Source organism: Macaca mulatta, chromosome 14 (assembly GCF_049350105.2).
Source record: "Macaca mulatta isolate MMU2019108-1 chromosome 14, T2T-MMU8v2.0, whole genome shotgun sequence".
NCBI lineage: Eukaryota > Metazoa > Chordata > Mammalia > Primates > Cercopithecidae > Macaca > Macaca mulatta.
In genome coordinates this window covers 126,392,630-126,410,334 of record NC_133419.1, presented here as the reverse complement: position 1 = coordinate 126,410,334, position 17,705 = coordinate 126,392,630, and the positions used below count along the sequence as shown (strand labels likewise).

The following is a 17,705-nucleotide window of genomic DNA, read 5'->3' as shown; positions in this document are numbered from 1 at the left end:
CATTATACTGGAGATCCTAACCAGCACAGAAAGACATGAAAAGTAAAAGAAGGAAAGAACCCAGATCATTGTTAATTTACAACCAATATGATTGTCAACACAGACTATCCCAAATAGTTTGCTGGCCATTATTGTGGCTGTTGTATGTCCTATTATGACCTGTTATGATAAATAATAACATTTAGCAAGGTGGATGGATGAAGACCAGTGAACAAAAATCAGTTGCCTTGGCTGGGTGCAGTGGCTCACGCCTGTAATCCTAGCACTTTGGAGGTTGAGGCAGGTGGATTGCCTGAGCTCAGGAGTTCGAGACCAGCCTGGACAACATGGTGAAACCCTGTCTTTACTAAAATACAAAAAAAAAAAAAAAAAAAAATCGGCTGCGCTTGGCGGCGTGCGCCTGTAGTCCCAGCTACTCAGGAGGCTGAGGCAGGAGAATTTCTAGAACCCAGGAGGTGGAGGTTGCAGTGAGCTGAGGTCACACCACTGCACTCTTCATCTCTTAAAAAAAAAAAAATCAGTTGCCTGTCTGTATACCAGCAACAGAAAGTATAATTTAAAAACCACCTTTTAAAATATTATAGCAGTAAAGCATAGCCAGTTATATAAGAAGATATACCAGTTCCTCAATATTATATATTGTATTCAGTATTATATAGTTATCTGGTCTTTCTAAAAATTTTCTGTGGATTCATGCAATTCTAATTAAAATCCCATCATAGTATTTTAAGGACCTTGACAAACTGATTCTAAAATGTATATGGATAACCCAAGGCCCAAGAATGGCAAAGGTACTCTAAAAGAAGGAGAAAAAGAACGTGGGAGACTTGCCTTAAACATCTAAAATATCTGTAGTAATTCAGAAAATATTATATTGGTACAGAAACAGATAGACTCTGGGAACAAGACAGAGAGTTTCAAAAAGACATTTGCGTGTAAGGGCTTGACTGAGCCGGCGCTGCACATCAGCAGGGAGGAGACCGATTTCGCATTTTGATGTGGGATAACTGACTCTCAACATGGAGGTAAAAGTGAAACTCAGTGTCTTACTCACATTGTATAAAAGATACATTCTCAGTGGATTCAAGATCTCTATATGAAAGACGAGATGAAAAAAGTTTTCAAGAAAACATTGAAGAATGTATGATCTGTGGGTAAAACTTTTTAATAAGACATTTTAAAAGACTGATTTTAAAAGATATGACCACATTGAAATGAAAACATCTTCCTAATAGATACTGTGAAAAGCTGAAAGGACAAACAGGACATTAGGAAGGAGGTACTAGTCACATACATACCTGAACGAAAGAACAGAATCTAGTATATACAGAGAATTCCGAATCATTACAGAACAGATTCATGACCCAGTAGAAAAACTGACAAAGGCCATTTCACAGAGTACAAAAATTAATAATGTCAAATGATCACGTGAAAAGATGTACAGCCTCATGAGACCTCAGGAAAATGCATGTTCTGAGCAGGGAGATAGCATTTTACACTCAGTAGCTTGGCAAAAATCCAGAAATCTGATATCAGTTGTTGGGTGGTTTTGTCAGACATCGGAAGGAGGACTAGAGAAAAAGAGACATACTGGAGAAAATGTCATTTACTTTGATCAATATTCCATTGTAAGCTCTCTTAAAAATGCCTTCAGAGAATACTAAGACCCAAAGGAAAGACTTGGTGCCACTTTAATTTAGAAACAAAAATGCTGTTCATGTCTATGGGAAAAAAATACAGGTATCATCAGTATCAACTTTTATTCAGAACAGGTTTTTTTCTCCCAAGCTTTTTATAATCAAATTTCTGCCTCCCTTCCCACCCTACCCCACAGAATTGACCATTTTCTTGAAGGAAAATTATCTGCTTTTATACTTATTTACACATTTTCCTGTTAAGGTCTGAGGTTTCAACTTCATATGTTCCATATTTGCAGTGGTCAAATATGTATAGTGTACCTTCAGAAAACTCTCAAAAGATTTCTTTGTATATATTCCTTTCTTTCTGAAGGACAGGAAATTTATGTAGGAAATGTTTAGGAGCCTACAGCTATGAAACAACTCTACCATTTATTGACAGTTTTACTTGGTGAAAGTTGCGAAGGGAACTAACAAGGAGGTAGCTATCTTGGTTTTAATCATTACTCTCACATTTACATGATAGAATGAAATTGTTTTGCATCGTAGATACTACAGTGTTCTTAATTTTTCGTATATCAATTACTTTTTTAATAGACAGTGGATTCAAGCCAGTTATAATTACGGCACCAGCAAGTGCAAAGGTGGCGGACGGAGGCTTTGTCACTCTGTCCTGCAATGCCAGTGGGATGCCGGTTCCGGTCATTCGTTGGTATGACAGCCATGGATTGATAACCAGCCATCCATCTCAAGTCCTGAGATCTAAATCCCGAAAATCACAGTTATCAAGACCTGAGGGCTTGAACCTGGAGCCTGTGTACTTCGTCATGTCCCAAGCTGGTGCAAGCTCTCTCCATATTCAGGCTGTGACTCAGGAACATGCGGGGAGATACATCTGCGAAGCTACAAATGAACATGGTAGCACACAGGCGGAAGCATCTCTCATGGTTGGTGAGTTGCCATTATCGTTTATTTTTAGTTGAATAAGTTCCTTTTATAATATAAGTTAAACCGACTTGAAATGTTATTTTAATGAATCCAGCAATCTATATTTTTTCCTGATGACAGTGAAATGTAGAACTGTGTTTCTTGGTATTTCGCTTTATGTGAATCACGTGAATTTTGGTCTCTGTTTCTGATGTGTTTGTTAAGATTGTAGTTGCAATATAGAAAGCTCTCATTTGGGAGCAGGCCCAGAATATAACCTGTCTCTGGGATGAATGCTTTTGGTTTTCTAAGCTACCGAAAATGATATTGCAGACATTTTTTATGCCCTTGATAACTACAGTATTGGGTCTAAAGGACTGGCCTTCATTGAGAATGTAGAGTTGTGGTACTATTAAGTAATACCTGTTTGTATATATTCCCTCTGTCTTATCCAAAGTTATTTTCTAATGGGATGTATAATATTAATTCTTCCTATTTTACTGATTTTTTGTGATGATGACTTAAAAACTGTATATGATTTTTGATGTACTGGTATATAGACTATTAATATTCATGGAAATGAACTCAAACATGACTTCATTCAAATTCAAGCCTTCCATCAGTAGGCATTTAGAGCAGTGTTCCCAACAACTAGTCAGTTGGCTGTAGATTGTCACCTTACTTGTCCTGTGAGAGGTCCAATATCAAAGGCAATAGTGCCTTCAGTCTCGGGTAACTGAGGTCTCTGACCCTGGCTTCTGCTTTAAGGGGCTTAGCGTGGCTCTCTTCTGCCTGGGGCCATGGTTCCACGGGTCAAAGAGCCCACGGGATCAAGGAGCAGTGCTTATGCTGCGCTCAGAGCCCACGTTCCTCCTTCTAGACAGGTCTGGGATCCAGCATTCCCTGCTTTAGTGAGTTCACAGTTGTCCCCACAGTTCCTCTCCCCTGGCCCAGTGTGCTCCCACGACTAGTGTGTGGACACCCTTAGCCAGAGCAGTGGCCAATGGGGGGTCCTTGGCAGAGGAGTGATGGTTGAAATAAAAAGAGTTTGTATGTGCACATACGATTTCCCTTCACGTGCAAACAAGGATGCTCTTGCTCTGAATGCAGGTGGAGGCGGAGGAGGAGTGGTGGGGACCAGGGACCTCCCCTTATCCTCTTGTGCATGTTAGAGATGGGAGAGATGTGGAGGCTGAGCACAGGGGCTGTGTCAGAATCCTGGCTCTGCCGCTTAGCAGCTTTGTAACCTAAGGGCAAGTCACTGAACTCTGTTCTGTTTCCTCATCTGTGTAACAGGTATAGTGAAGGTGCTCGTAGGGTTGATGTGAGGGTTGATGTGAGAATCAACTTCATAGGGTTGATGTGAGAATCCAAGGAGTCAGTGCATAGTAAGCGCTTAGAATGGTGTCTGGCAATAGAAAGCCCTCCATTGATACTAAGTATAAAGTTATGATTATTACTGTCTAATATTATTAAATTATAGTGATCTCTTGTGGCAGTGTTAAGGGAAGGAAGAAATAGTTACTGATTTTAGAAACCGTAAGAATCCTCAAATGAAGAAAGTAGTTCAGTGTTACATAAATTTGCACCTACAAATGAATATGTGTGTGTGTTTTATATTTCTATTCCTCTAGGCAAAAATAAGAGTGGCTCTGCTCGAAATTGTTAGCTGCATGGCAGGTGTAGTTGCAGGAGCTTCTTGGGTAGAATTTAGCTGAAGGGATTATGTGAATACAGGGTGTAGAGAGACAGATGTCATAGTTATGGCTGATGGAACTAGACATTTTGTCTGACTTCCTCATCTTAAATATGAGAAATCGGAAGCCCTTTGAAGTTATATGAACTAACTTGAGAAGATCTTTTAAGATTCCCGTGTGCTCCAGGATTTTATGTCTTGATAAATACCACTTTTGTATATGGTAACCCCATCAGCTATATTCTACCAAAGAGGTCCTACATTGTCTTTTTAAAATTTTCTAGTATAATTATTAAGATCCAACTGAGTTTATTAAAACTCAAAACAATACATAACAACTCACTTCTTTGCATAGGAATCTGAGCCTTATGAAATTGTAGCATCCTGACAAGTCATTTACTTTGTCTACTGTACTGTAAAGGGGAGAGTAAGCTAGGTTAGAGAAAGAGAGAACTTCCTCCCCAGCCTTTGTTCTTTCCAGAGACCTTGGGTTTTGAGGTCCTGGATGTACAAATATTTGTAGAGTGTGTGGTACTCCTTAAAACTATAATGGGAGTTGGCGTGGGTTTCCTAAATAGTTTGGGTGTGAGTTGCTGGCAGCAGTGGTCACAGTGGGAGCATCTTTGACAGATATGGTTGTACTCCCTCCCTATTTAGAGTCATTAAATTTATTTACGTTGCCATAGTTGCATCAATCTCTTTTCCAATTAGAAAAACATTCCACCTTAAAAGATGCCAGATGCCTGTTCTACCCATTTCGTAGAGTTCTGAAGATAAGTTGAGATAATACATGCAAAAACACTGGGGAAGTACTGGTAAGGTCTTTTCAGTTGTATTGAATGTATCTCTCAAGTGCCCAGATTATATCATTGAAATAGAAGAAGAAAGTTAATTGAATCCCCCTTTTAATAAAAATTCTGGAGAGGTCTCATTGCATCTTAAATCTTACAGAAATGGAATTTTGATACTCAAGACAGTGGAGAAGCTGCAGCATAACATTTTTCTCATGCTTCTGTATAAACTGAGGCATGTGGCATTTAAACTCTTTTACAGCCAAATCCCACTTCCCAGTGGAAAACTGCCCAGAGGATCCACTAAACTTCTAATGATAGAAAGATCCTTCTCCACTACCTCAAGCCACAGTTAATTACCTCCACTTGCTGAGTCCGTCTCTCTGCATTAGCAGCACCAGATCACACCCTGAACATCAGTCTGCAGTCTGACTCACTAGATAAACACTGCTGTTCCAGGAGCAATATTTTGAAGTTGTCTCAGTGAACTTAATTAGTTTTCTTCTATATTATTTCCTCACTAGCTTCTTGTTTTCTCTGAAGCATCTTCTGGGACACCCTCTCTCTCTTTTACACTAACAGAGAACTAACCTTACACTGTTAGTCCTATTTCTGTTGGTTCTCTACTACAGTGCAGCCCTTCTCCCAAAAACACACCCACCTTTTACCAGGAATCTGACTTCATTTTGGAAATAAAAGTAGTACATTGTTTCCTCTGCATTCTTCCTCCACAAAAGGAGTGAAAAATAGAATTTTCTGTTGCCAGTATTAATAGCAATTTAGAGAAACCAAGCTGTCACTCCTTCGGTTTTATTGTACTGGCAGTATATTTGTTTTCGTAAATTGTTCCTTCTTATTTTTTTTTTCACAGCAGCACCATTAACATTCTTCCTGGCCGCTGTCACTTAGTCTCTCTGAACCTTAATTTCTTCACCTGTAACATGGGAGTATTACCATCTACCTAAGAATGTTTTGAGAATTAAATGAGATTATGTTTATAAGATAGCTCATACAATGCTTGGCACATAATATGTGCTCAGTAATTATCTTTGACTATATGCAACCTATGTATTTTTTCAGTGCAAATAAATTATTTTTATCTTCCTCTGTATATTCTGTATGCTGTTAGTAGTAAGTGTTAAGGCTGCCTGCTTGTTTTATCTTTTGTTAATTTTTTTTTTGAGACAGGTGTAGTTGCAGGATCCCCTCGGGTAGAAGTTAGTTGGCCTGTTGCCCAGGCTGGGGTGCAGTGGCACGATCATGGCTCACTGCAGCCTCAACCTCCCCAAGCTCAGGTGATCCTCCCACTCAGCCTCCCAAGTAAAGCAGCTGGGACTACAGGTGTCTGCCACCATACCTGGGTAATTTTGGTGTTTTTTGTAGAGATGGGGTTTCACCATGTTTCCCAGGCTGGTCTCGAACTCCTGGGTTCAAGCGATCCACCCGCCTCAGCCTCCCAAAGTGCTGGGATTACAGGTGTGAGCCACCATGCCCAGCCAACTTGCAATCTTCTGAGGTTAAACTAGCAAATTATTATTACTAAAAAGAATACTCTTAGAGAACAAGGAACAAATAAAAACATTTAACTGCTACACTATTGCATCATATAATTGGTTTTTCAAGCAATTCGTTTGCTCCACGATGAGAAAAGATTGCGACTAGAGGTTAAATGTTTCCATGAATTATAAATGGCAGTGTTACCTGTTTTAACTTCCAGGGCTCAAATTGTGCTAACAGTGTAAGTGAGGGCAGCCACGTCACAAACTGGGTAAAAGACACTGAAATGAGGGTTTCTTCACGCTCTCTTCTCTCTTTCTCCCTGTAGTTCCTTTTGAAACAAATACAAAAGCAGAGACAGTCACACTTCCTGATGCTGCTCAGAACGATGAAAGAAATAAGAGAGATGGTTCAGAAACTGGGTTACTGAGCTCATTTCCAGTGAAGGTCCATCCCAGTGCAGTGGAAACAGCGCCAGAGAAAAATGCCAGCGGCATCTCAGTTCCTGACGCCCCCATCATACTGAGCCCCCCACAGACCCACACGCCAGACACGTACAACCTGCTGTGGAGGGCAGGCAAGGATGGTGGGCTGCCCATCAATGCTTACTTTGTGAAGTATCGAAAGGTAATATCTTGTCATTTATCATCTTTCTCTGCTCACACCTGAACATTCTTTGTATGACATACACTGTTGTCTTTTCCATTTGTGGAATGGCAGGAAACAGAACAAGAGTGTCCAGACTGATGAGTTTGTCAGAGAGATCCCAGTCATGCTGGATTTACCAATCCTAGGAAAGCACTGAGAATGAAATATAATTTCCCCCCAAATTGGAATTCTAGGAACCCAATGATGTCTTTACATGTTTAATCAAACGTTTTAATCCTTCAATATAAAGCTCTATAACCACTTTAGAAATACAAACTCCTTCCCTCTCTAAGGTAGTAGAATACTATTTATTTAGCAAATAAAGCAGTTTTTTATTAAAAACAACTGTTTGAACAGAGTCTGTGGAATAATTTATGTCAATTGTTTGTGTTTCAAGTTGGTTTGTTAGTTTGTTTTGAGACAGGGTTTTGCTCTGTTACTCAGGCTAGAGTGCAGTGGTGCCATCTCGTCTCACTGCAAATGCCACCTCCTGGGTTCCAGCAATTCTCGTGCCTCAGCCTCCCAAGTAGCTGGGATTGCAGGCATGCACTACCACACCTGGCTAATTTTTTTGTGTTTTTAGTAGAGATGGGGTTTTGCCATGTTAGCCAGACTGGTCTTGAACTCCTGACCTCAAGTGATCCACCACCTCATCCTCCCAAAGTGCTGGGATTACAGGCATGAGCCACTGTGCCCAGCTTCAAGTTGCCTTTTCAAATGTATTAAAATCATACATTGTTTGATCAGTTTTTGGGGTAAACCTTGGGCCTCTCTCAGTTAACTCTTCAAATACTGTTTTCCCCATGGGCTTGTATTGGAGCAGAATGGAAAAGTTCCTCTGTTTAATGAGCCCAGTAAATGAATGAAATGGGAGGGATGCATTCATATTTAAAATCTTTTTCTTTGTTCAAGAAATTTTAGTATACATTGTTGAATGGTAATGTTTTTAATGACTAGGAAAAATAACATGATGACATTTTAACATGATGATATTTTAAGGTTTACATACTGTTTCTAACCTAACGAATGATTCTAGATGAGGAAGTTTGCTAGTAATCTCATCTACCCTAAAACCTCCATGCAATAGTGTTTCTTGGTTCCATTAATCAAGAAACAACTGATTAGATCTTTTTATTTCCTCTAACACATATTGAACAGTGTCAAGACATGAAGCAAGAATGCTGGAAATATATAATACATAATTATATAATTAATATACATGTAATATAATATCCATCTTACATTACCATATATCTATTATGTACACTATATAATTACCAGTGATACCTATTATTTTATACTTATTTTATTCTTCATTAGCCCAGGAAGAAAGAAGGTATTGTCTCCATTACAAGTAAAGGAAACAGAGTCTGGGAGGGCAGTAACTTGCTTGAGGCCACACATTAGTGGTCAGATGCAGAGCCAGGAGTCTTTCTACAGTGAGAATTGCAGTGTTCTTGCAACAGATCTTGTATTTCTTAATGTGAAGAAGTATTGTGTCTTTTTTACTTATCCTGGTGTCTTACTTCTTAAAACTCTTCTAGAATTAAATGAATCCTAGTTTTGATCAAATGTGACTGAAAGTTTTCCTATCCTCCATCTCCTGCTTTTCTGGTGTGTTTTCTCTTGGGCAGCTGGACGATGGGGTTGGCATGGTGGGAAGCTGGCACACGGTTCGAGTCCCAGGAAGTGAAAACGAGCTCCATTTAGCTGAGCTGGAGCCATCTAGTCTTTATGAAGTCTTGATGGTAGCAAGAAGCGCAGCAGGTGAAGGCCAACCTGCCATGCTTACCTTCCGAACCAGCAAAGGTGAGTGAGGGCTTCCTTTGGAGGAACGAGCTGGCTGCCCTGATGTCAATTTACCAGTAAGAATTCTTTCTTTTTTTCTGGGGGGGGCGGATGGAGTCTTGCTCTGTTGCCCAGGCTGGAGTGCAATAGCGTGATCTCGGTTCACTGCAACCTCCGCCTCTCTGGTTCAAGCAATTCTCCTGCCTCAGCCTCCCGAGTAGCTGGGATTACAGGCACCCACCACCAGGCCTGGCTAATTTTTTGTATTTTTAGTAGAGACGGAGTTTCACAGTGTTAGCCAGGATGATCTTGATCTCCTGACTTCGTGATCCGCCTGCCTCAGCCTCCCAAAGTGCTGGGATTACAGGCGTGAGCCACCGTGCCCAACCAGAATTCTTTTGGATAGTAGAAATTCCTATATATAAATACACTAAACGACCCTATTATACCCTCCCCCTTCCATTTTGGGGTGACATTTAGGTGCTTGTATTGTCCTGTTCCATCGAATATTCCACAGATGTTTTTGAAAGCTTATGTTATATAAGGCAGTGAGGATAGATGATATAAGGAAAATGAAGATGGTCAAGATGAGATCCATCCCGACAGAGCTTGTACTTCGATAAGAAAGCTAAGATGTGTAACTTAATACCAACTACAAGACAGTATTCAGTTCAGCTAATATTTATTGAATGCCTTTTATGTGTCAGGCAAGAAGCAAAATAGGCAAAACTTGTGGCCTCATAGAGCTTACATTCTAGCTGAGAGAGACGTATACGTAAGTTATAAGTACATTAGAAGGTGTTAACAGAGATACAAGTTGGGGTGGTATAGGAAGTATATGGGGTAGGAGTTAACAGTTTAAGCAGGCGGCCAGAGAAGTCCTCAACAAGCAGTCGACATCAGAGCAGAGACATGAAGGAGGGGAAGTAGAAAGCCACATGTCCCTCTAGAGAAAGAACATTCCCAGCAGAGATAGCAAGTGCCAGGGCCCAGGGTGGGGTGTGCGTGGTGTTCACTAGGAGCACGAGGGGGCCACTGTGATGGGAGCAACGTGGGTGAGGAGGCTGTAGGGAACAACGGGGTGTCCACATCACACAGCACACCATCCACCTTGGGAGGACTTTGTCTTTACCTCTGAGTGAGCTGGGAAGAGCTGGAGCATTGGAACTGACTGGAGTCTGGATAGAGTGGGGGCGGGCAGGAGTGCAGGCAAAGACACCAGCATATGCCAGGTACCACAGGAGATTTCCAAGGACAGTGCTGGGGAAGCACAAAGGAAGGATATTTTTTTCTGCGGGGCAGCTTGTGAGGGAATCCTTGATAAAAAAAGACGCCGTCATGGCTTGGCTGTAAATGAACAAAGAGACGTCAGTGGGTAGAGAAGGGAACTGGGTGGAAGAGTATTTCAGTATGGCACTGTAACGAAAAGGAGGTGTGAAGATTGAGAAGAAGCCAGCTAGTGGCTTTTGAAAAAGACCCTTTCAAATAATTACTAAGTCTGGCCAGAAAAACAACAGGTACTTTCTATGTTAAATGTATCTTGAGTTAATTTTCATCATCAGTCATTAGGTGTTCATAGAGTCTGACTTATAAGTACTGAGTAATCTTGCGTTTCAGTTTTTAACAAATCACGCAGTTTCACTTTTTGCCTCTTGAAATATTAAAACGATGTGACACTTGTCCTTAGAAAACTTAGCAGAAGCTCTTTAATGGTGAGTTTTATGGCTTAGAATTAAGAAATATATACAGTAAAAAGAAAAATGGACGAATAATTTGAACCCCTAGTCATTTGGCTTTTTCACCTATGTTTTTTGGATACGTAAAGTTAGAATGAAGAAAGGCATATTTTAGCTTTACTTTAAAGATACTGGAAAAAGACAAAGTAATTTTTGGTCAGTTCCTCAGATCAGCTAAGTATTTATGAAGCAGGTCTTACGTGTAGATGCTGTGGCAGATCAGTTCATAGATTTATAACCACATCCCAGGTAAGTTTCACAGTACTTTTTTTCCCCACTTCACATGCGTATAAGCTCATGTTACTGTATATGGTTTTTTACCTTTCTAGAAAAAACAGCATCATCAAAAAACACCCAGGCATCCTCTCCACCCGTGGGCATCCCTAAGTATCCTGTTGTTTCAGAGGCTGCAAACAACAATTTTGGAGTGGTACTTACAGATTCCTCTAGGCACAGTGGAGGTAAAAAGAATAATATTTTATTGTTTCTTTACAAATGTAACTGACCTGCTTCAGATTTTGGGAGGTGGGGTGGAATAGGGTGTTTATTTTCATATCTTACCGTACAGGTCTTTTAGGTTCTATTTCAGCCATTTTAATGTCCTATATTTAAACTTTGGCATCTCAGTGTCATGATTAGTACTTAACTTCATTAACTTTGACTCAAAATGTTCTGGTACTAAGTTTTTAGAACTCAAGGAGTTTTGTGGCTAGGCACTGTGGGAGGCTGAGGTGGGCAGATCACTCGAGACCAGGAGTTTGAGACTAGCCTGGGCAACATAGAGGGAGACCCTGTCTCTACTAAAAATTCAAAAAAATTAGCCAGGTGTGGTGGCACACACCTGGAGTCCCAGCTACTCAGGAGGCCAACGTGGGAGGATCGCTTGAGCCTGGGAGGAAGATGTTGCAGTGAGCTGAGATCGCACCCCTGCACCCCAGCCTGGATGACAGAGTGAGACCCGGTCTCAAAAAAAAAAAAACAAAACAAAACAACAACAACAAAAAAAATGAGTTTTCTGTTTCTTCTCTGGTAAGAGAAGGAAATTTATATTCTGAACTCTGAAAATCTCACTTTTTATGTGTGTGACTCATCAAAATGTATAGTGGTACCTGTGATAAGTTGTTTTACTGAAGGATTACATGTTACATTCCCCTTTCTTTTCTTTTCTTTTCTTTTCTTTCTTTTTTTTTTTTTTTTTTTTTTTGCTATATCTAGTTAATCTTACGGTTTTTAAAGGTCTTGGCTATATAATTTTCAAAAGACTTTTTTAGTATTTAAATTTCGCACTTACATGAGCTCTACACTTACAGCCAGGTGTGCTTTTTGTGATTGTTCTAAAACATCAGGACATCTAGGGAAGACTTAAAATTTCATAGCTAAGCTCTGAGAATTTTCAGACTTCTCGTCCATATTTTTACCATTTTCCATGAATTGATCTCAGACAAAAGCAGGTTGTAACACTTTGAACTCCCTCCGGAGCACCTCTGTATCTTCAGTATCATGAATCTCTTCTACTTGAGTGCTCTGATCTCTTGAGGCACCTTTCAGCTACCTTAAGCAGATTATGTATGAGAGTATTAACTTCATGTGAATAAAAGTAACGTCTGAAAAACAAAAACCTTGCCATTTATTTTACACATCCTCTGGCAGATACTATATGAAATGCTGGAACAGCAAAGATAAAATAATCCTTGCCTTCAAGAAGTTTACAATGTAGGCCTAGCATGGTGGTGCACAGTGGCTCATGCCTGTAATGCTAGTACTTTGGGAGGCTGAGGCAGGAGGATCACTTGAGTCCAGGAGTTTGAGAATCGCTTGGGCAACATAGTGAGACCTGGTCTCTACTTATAAAGTAGCCTTGTGTGGTGGGGTGCACCTGTAGTCCTAGCTACTCAGAAGGCTGAGGCAGAAAGATCGCTTGAGCCCAGGAATTTGAGGCTGCAGTGAGCTATGATTGTTCCACTGCACTCCAGCCTGGGTGATAGAGTGAGATCCTGTTTTTTTTTTTTTGTAAATTACAGTATAGTGGATGATACAGGTAGCTAAACCCATAACAATATGTGGATAATGTAGACAAACTAGTAACGATTTTGATTGATTATGCTTGATACCCTTCGTGTTACGGATTCACAAGAGAACTATCTAAGTCAGTCACTCAATGTAGACAAGGGTGAGTAGATAAGAGAGGCTTCTCTGCATCGTAAGCTAAGCAGCAAAGGACAAAGACGATACAGATAGATGAAACAGGAAAGGAGTTTCTAGCAAAGGCATCTTGTGCATTAGACAACTGGCTGACATGTTCTATTTTGTTTAGAGATTGAGAGGTTAGAGATTTTATTTAGTGTGACTGGTTGCTGTGGGGAATGATGCTATAGTGGGCAGGCAGGTAGGTGCCTTGTGTGATACGCTTCAAAGTTGAATCTTTCCTTGAAAGCTATAATGAACCCCTAAGGATTTTACAGAAGGAGAAGGGAGGAATAGCAAAAGAAAAGGCTAGAGAAATAATAAGGCGAGTGACAGTGTGGATGGAGGAGGGGGAGGACCTGTATGAGAGATCAGGGGAATGGAATCCACACTGAATGAGAAGGAGAAAGATGATGGATTGGGCGTGGGCGCCAGGAGACCATTTACCAAGATAAGTAATAAGAGTTTTTAGGTGAAGATTATGGATTCAGTTTTGGAAATCATGAGTTTGGAGTTGTCCAAGAAGAGATAACCATAAGAAATGATTTATTTAATATTCATAACAACCTAATGAGGAACAGATTTCCGTATCTGTTTTACAGATTAGGAAAGTGACACATGAGGAGGTTATGCACGATGCCTCAGATCATCCAGAAAGTGGAGGAACTGCTTGCTATTCGAGTCCATGTCTAACTCCAAGTGCTGTCTTCCTTTTATACCTTGTTGATAGTCACATGCTATTTCTCTTAGATATTGAAGATATTCTTTTCTGTAGAGACATTTTCCCCAATAACTTTATTTTTCCTGTTTGATCTGTGGTGTTAGGTGAATTTTGATTTCAGATGAGTCAACATTAAGGAAGTCGTTTGGTTTTCTAGTATTAAAAAAGAGTCACTAACCATTCTATTCATTCTGTTTTCATTGCTTTCTACCTTGAAAGGAATACAGTAAGTATCACTCAGCATTGCCTGCTTTGAATATAGTCCTCTTTTATCCCTTAAGCAATTTGTTTTTTAAAATGCTACAGTTTTTTCCATACAAATACCACATTGAACGTTATTTTCTTCTCTCTTATGTATTTGTATGGCGGGTTGAAGACCTGTTGAGGTGGAAGGGTGTTGCTCGGTTGAGGAGCATGGCATAGGCTAGAGGTGGGGCTCCTTGTTGGCTTTCCCAAAGTAACTACTGCCACCGTGGCCCAGAGTTGGCCCTCCACGTTCCAGCTCTAGAAACTTGATTGGCAGCATGCCGGAAGATCACTGGTTTCTTGAAAACCGGCTTATGTCTACACAATTCACAGATGATCAAGGCAAACCAGAATGGCACTTACAAGTTTGCAATGTCACTGTCATACAGACTGGATTATTTCTATCCGCATTCTTTCCTTGTAGGAACCCAGTGGGAAGCCAGTTACAACCACAAGATTGCTTGTTGTGTTGGTCTGTTTGTGTTGCTATAAAGGAATACCTGAGGCTGGGTAATTTATAAAGAAAAGAGGTTTATTTGGCTCATGGTTCTGAAGGCTATGCAAGCATGGCACCAGCATCACTTGGCTTCCGGTGAGGCCTCAGGTTACAGTCATGGTGGGAGGTGGAGCGAGAGCAGGCACATCACATAGTGGGAACGGGAGCAAGAGAGACGCCACATGCTTTTAAGTCACCAGCTCTCCTGTGAATCAACAGAGTGAAAACTCACCTACTACCATGTAGGGGAGGGCACCAGGCCACCATGAGGGAACTGCCCCCATGACACAAACACCTCCCACCGGGCCCCACCTCCAACACTGAGGATCACTTTTCAACAGGAGATTTGGAGGGAATAAGTATCCAAGCCATATCCCTTGGTCATCAAGAAGAGTTAGATACATGGTTTCAGTGGCTGATGAGCTTCTTCCTCATGTTTTCACCTCCTGCAGGGTCTAGACCATGTACTTCGTGTGTCAGGGCATCCCCTTTCCTCGGCAGTGCCAAGTGAAAACTGCTAGACCCTAGCTCCCTGACCCCCTTTCTACATGTTCACGTGGATCATGTTTTCTGCTAGCACTTTGATTTAACGACATATGCTGTCTTCCCGTATTCATCCTGAGCAGCATTCTCTCTCCCCTTTATTAACGGTATTGATTTTATCAGTCAGATTTTATCTCTGTTTGCCAACTTCTAGTCTGTATTTTGGAGTAACCTTCCTATAGCCATGAGGTGTATTAAGATAATATGGAATAGTAATAGTATCAGAATTAGTAGGTTGCTGAATGCATTTTGTGTAGCTTGGATAGATGAAGAAAAACATATAAACAAGATAACACATAACTGTGAAAGTTTATTATAAATTTTAACCACAGTCAAACTGGAAGCATCAAATAGTACTTACATATTATTTTAGCCATGAATCCGAATAGCATGGTCAAAATGATCATACTTGTTAGCTTTCAGTTTTTCAGAGCTAATTATCAAATTTATAGATTGTTTTACTTTCTCTTTCTTTTATTTCCTGTATTCCCATTAGCTTTTCACAGAGGACAGGAAGATAGCTGTAAATGTTATAAACTCTGGCAAAAAGTTTGGTGAAGAACGTTTAATAAGAGGAAGTTTGGGACTTAATCCTTTTCATTTATCTATGTAATTCTTGTCTCTGACATGGTGGGTTATTGAAATGAACGTTTCCGTGTTTAGTTCCAGAGGCACCAGATCGGCCTACCATCTCCACTGCATCAGAGACGTCGGTCTATGTCACTTGGATTCCTCGGGCAAATGGGGGGTCTCCAATCACTGCCTTCAAAGTCGAATATAAACAGATGAGGACCAGCGATTGGCTGGTGGCAGCTGAAGACATCCCTCCTTCCAAACTTTCAGTGGAAGTTCGTAGTTTAGAACCAGGTAGTAATATTCAAACATTTCCTTTTTACCATCGATGTGAACTTTAGATACATACATTTATATATTTTGAGATGGGGTCTTACTCTGTTGGCCCAGGCTGGGGTGCAGTGGCATAATCATGGCTTACCTCAGCCTCCCAAGTAGCTGAGACTACAGGCACTCACCACCGTGCCTGGCTAATTTTTGTATTTTTTGTACAGACAGGGTTTTGCCATGTTGCCCAGGCTGATCTTGAACTCCTGTGCTCATGCAATTTTCCACCCTCGGTCTCCTGCTGAAATGCCAGGATTGCAGGCGTGAGTCATAGCACCTGGCAGATGGAAATTTTTAGTAGTCTTATATTTTTTTCTGATTGTTAAAGTAGTCATGCTTATTGTATAAAAATGTGTAAATAAAGAAAATATAAAGAAGAGAATGAGTCACCTAAAATCCACCCATTCAGAGATAATCATTGTTTATATTTCGTTGTATTTTTTCATAGCCTTTGTCTCTCTCTCTCTCTTTTTTTTTTTTTTTTTTTTTTTTTTTTTTTTTTTTTTTAAGACAGAGCTTTGCTCTGTCGCCCAGGCTGGAGTGCAATGGCACGATCTCGGCTCACTGCAACCGCCACCTCCCATGTTCGGGTGATTCTCCTGCCTCAGCCTCCCGAGTAGCTGGGATTACAGGCACCTGCCACTATGCCCGGCTAATTTTTGTATTTTTAGTAGAGATGGGGTTTCGCTGTGCTAGTCAGTTTGGTCTCGAACTCCTGACCTCAGGCGATCTGCCCGCCTCAGCCTCCCAAAGTGCTGCGATTATAGGCATGAGCCACCGCAGGATCATGCCATAAATACTGTTTTGTTATCCCATGTTCCCCATATTTTATCATATATGTTTTCCAGTATCATTAAAAATTCTTCACAAACTCAACTTTTAGTAGAGATTTACCTTTCGTATAAATAAATATAGCATAATCCACTTAGCTATTCTTTATTTCTGATCTTCAGAGTATTTCTGTTTATTTGGAGTTAGAAATACTGTGGTATACATCTTATATGTGTGTGTGTTTTGCTATGACTGAATGCTTTGAGAGGAAAATTGCTTGTTATTTGACAAAAATTACTGGATCTGCTGAATTTCAGCACAGTTGTAATACTCAGTGCTTCGTGTTATGGACGTGAGTCAGTGATGAACACCCGTTTGTTCTTTAAGTTTTGTTTCAGCAGAGAAACCCTCCCCTCCCCACAAGAATCTTGAGGCTATATGAGAGAAATTAAACCATAAAAGACGAAAAGCATAAATCAACTTTCTGTACTTTCGTTTAGGTTTCATGGCGATCTTTTTCTGGACTTTTAAATGTCCAGAAAAAAATTTGCTATGTTAGTAGCAAATGCCTATGGCTGTTAAAACAAGCAACATGCGCAGCATAGGGTCAAGTAGGTATAGTTGGGAGAAGCATCAGTTTTAAATGTGGGTGAAGCTAAGAAACATTCCGTAGATTGAAAACACTGTCTTCAGAAGCTCAGTAATTATTTTTGAGCTATCGGGAAACTTACTTTAGTATTTTAATTTATTCTTTAGGTTCAGATTTTCAGAAATTCACAGTCCTCAACATTTTTTTAAGTTCTTAATATCTAATTCAAATAATTCCTTCCCCAGTAGTTAAATCTGCTCCCTCTTACCCTGTTAGCAGTGAAGCCAGAGTGACATCTGTGGCCGCCCACACAGTGCCTCTTTATGAGTGTATTCACCGGATTAAACCGTGCTTCAGTTGTTTCTTTTAAAGTGAAAAGAACCTAGTTTTGGGGACAGATAGTTCAACTAATACTGTCATTGACGGGTATGACTTAACAGGATGGTGAAAAGAGTGGATGTCCTCTTTCCTATTCTCTACCTGCTTCTTCCCTGAGATGTCATTAATCTTTTTCAACCCTCTTTCTTGGTGACTC

At 40.4% G+C, this 17,705-nt stretch overlaps 1 protein-coding gene across 11 annotated transcripts in view; it reads left to right on the top strand.

Annotated features, from left to right (window-relative positions):
- Window positions 1–17,705, top strand: part of CDON (cell adhesion associated, oncogene regulated) — a 101,450-nt gene that overhangs the window by 50,725 nt on the left and 33,020 nt on the right. For 10 of the 11 annotated variants that reach the window (XM_077964625.1, XM_077964629.1, XM_028834144.2 and 7 more), the window contains 5 exons: window positions 2,235–2,588; window positions 6,877–7,175; window positions 8,831–9,005; window positions 11,050–11,181; window positions 15,574–15,777. In XM_077964625.1, the coding sequence (XP_077820751.1) occupies window positions 2,235–2,588; window positions 6,877–7,175; window positions 8,831–9,005; window positions 11,050–11,181; window positions 15,574–15,777 (1,164 nt within the window). The remainder of the gene's footprint in view (window positions 1–2,234; window positions 2,589–6,876; window positions 7,176–8,830; window positions 9,006–11,049; window positions 11,182–15,573; window positions 15,778–17,705) is intronic. The other variant, XM_077964626.1, reaches the window with a different exon arrangement.